General features: G+C 59.5%; 2 protein-coding genes across 2 annotated transcripts in view; both read right to left on the bottom strand.

Annotated features, from left to right (window-relative positions):
* Positions 1–159, bottom strand: part of SDRG_02139 — a 2,069-nt gene extending 1,910 nt beyond the window's left edge. The window contains exon 1 of the mRNA XM_008607708.1: positions 55–159. Within this exon, the coding sequence (XP_008605930.1) occupies positions 55–125 (71 nt within the window). The 5' untranslated portion in view covers positions 126–159. The remainder of the gene's footprint in view (positions 1–54) is intronic.
* Positions 160–543: 384 nt separating this feature from the next.
* Positions 544–1,695, bottom strand: SDRG_02138 (dihydroxy-acid dehydratase). The gene is made up of 5 exons (XM_008607707.1): positions 1,523–1,695; positions 1,214–1,478; positions 1,051–1,168; positions 908–994; positions 544–858 (listed from the first exon to the last, which is right to left on the bottom strand). Exons 1-5 carry the CDS (start codon positions 1,684–1,686, stop codon positions 614–616), a joined length of 879 nt encoding a protein of 292 aa, XP_008605929.1. The 5' UTR covers positions 1,687–1,695; the 3' UTR covers positions 544–613.
* Positions 1,696–1,698: the final 3 nt, after the last annotated feature.

Here is a 1,698-nt window from a genome sequence, read left to right as displayed (position 1 = left end):
AGCATGGCCTGCGCCGCGCCGCGGCTCTTGTGCTCCGTGAGGATCGCCGAGTACTTGTTGATCTTGACCTCCTTCTTGGTCGTCGTGCTCATGGCGCGGGCCAGCGGGCGCAGCTGCTTCCACATATTGGCGTCTGGGGCTGAAGTTGAATTGTGGTCCACGATGGCGTATCCAAGGATGCCCCGTCCGGCCGTTTCATTGGCTGCTGCGTATCCGGATCGACCAGACACTGCAACGTGGTTGCACAAACAAGATCTTATTCTCATGGCCGCCAACGTGATTGCCCAAACAGCGCCGCCGCCATGTGCTCGTCGCGCGGCTTTCGGCACCGCGCTTGTGGCTCGACCGCAGTCTTGGGCTGCTGGAAGCACGCAACGACAAAGGGATTTGTAATCACGACGCTAGACCCAGTACGTTTACCGGTACTCTTGGAATATTGCGCAATCGCCAACCAATTGCGCTCGACCGACGGACGCCGCCTCGTCCGCAGCGTCAACTTGACGTTATTCCTCCTACCTGCATGGTTGTAGCAGCGCTATGCTAGGGGGCTATAAACGAGTTGGCCTTGGTACAGCCCTTTTTATTTATACGGTCCTACTACATACGACTACGACTACTCGTCCGTGACGCAGCCATGGGACGCCGACGAGACGTTCTGGATGTACTTGTAGAGCACGCCGCGGTTGACCTTGAGCGGCGGTGCGCGCCATTCCTTGGCGCGGTCCGCGAGTTCCTTCTCCGTCAAGTCGACGTCGACGCGGTTGTTGACTGCATCGATCGTGACCACGTCACCGTTCTGGAGCAGCGCGATGGGTCCACCGACTTGGGCCTCGGGCGTAATGTGGCCAATGATAAAGCCTACGTCGTATATATGAGCTCTCAAGATTCAACGCGACGTCGGCTCTACCGTGCGAGCCACCCGAGAAGCGGCCGTCGGTCAGCATGGCGACATCGTTGGCGAGGCCAGCGCCAAAGAGCGCCGACGTGCACGTGACTAGTCATTGTAATAGCATCAGCACCTGCACACCGAGAAAGTTCATCGTATCGTACGCATCTCGGGCATGCCCGGGCCGCCTTTCGGGCCTTCGTAGCGAATCACAATCACCGTGCCCTTGGTGATTTCGCCATCTTCGAGCGCCTTGAGCATATCTTCTTCGTTGTCAAAGACCTATCGATCCTTCGTCCACTTGGACGCGATAGAGAACGTTTGTACCTTGCACACGCCCTTGAAGTGGAGGCCCTCCATGCCTGTGATCTTGGCGACAGCGCCCTCGGGCGCGACGTTGCCCCGCAGCACGCGGATGTGGCCCGAGGCCTTGATGGGCGTCTCGACCGCGTGGATAATGCGGCCGTTGTCCGAGAGGCTCGGGAGGTTTGCCACGTTTTCGGCGAGCGTCTTGCCCGTGACGGTGAGCGCATCGCCCTGGAGCAGATCCTTCTCGAGGAGGTACTTGACGACCGCAGGAATCCCGCCGACGCTACACCATCATACTGAGCTTCGTACACGACGCGCATCTCGTACTTGTGCAGATCTTCCATGACAAACTTGCCGCTGGGCTTGAGGTCGGCAATGTACGGCGTGCGCTCGCCAATCGCGTCGAAATCGTCGATCGTCAACGGCACGCCGGCCGCACGGGCGACCGCAATCAGGTGCAAGACCGCGTTCGTCGAGCCACCGAGGGCCATCGTCACCGCCTA

The sequence above is a fragment of the Saprolegnia diclina genome (assembly GCF_000281045.1).
Source record: "Saprolegnia diclina VS20 unplaced genomic scaffold supercont1.4, whole genome shotgun sequence".
NCBI classification, from domain to species: domain Eukaryota; phylum Oomycota; class Saprolegniomycetes; order Saprolegniales; family Saprolegniaceae; genus Saprolegnia; species Saprolegnia diclina.
The sequence above is the reverse complement of the archived record's forward strand: the minus strand, read 5'-3'. Positions and strand labels throughout refer to the sequence as shown.

Coding starts and splice junctions, on each gene's coding strand:
- SDRG_02138 (XM_008607707.1), bottom strand. CDS start 1,686: ATGGCCCTCGGTGGCTCGACGAACGCGGTCTTGCACCTGATTGCGGTC. Junction 1,479..1,522: donor GTCATGGAAGATCTGCACAA/GTACGAGATGCG, acceptor ATGATGGTGTAG/CGTCGGCGGGATTCCTGCGG. Junction 859..907: donor CTTCTCGGGTGGCTCGCACG/GTAGAGCCGACG, acceptor TATACGACGTAG/GCTTTATCATTGGCCACATT.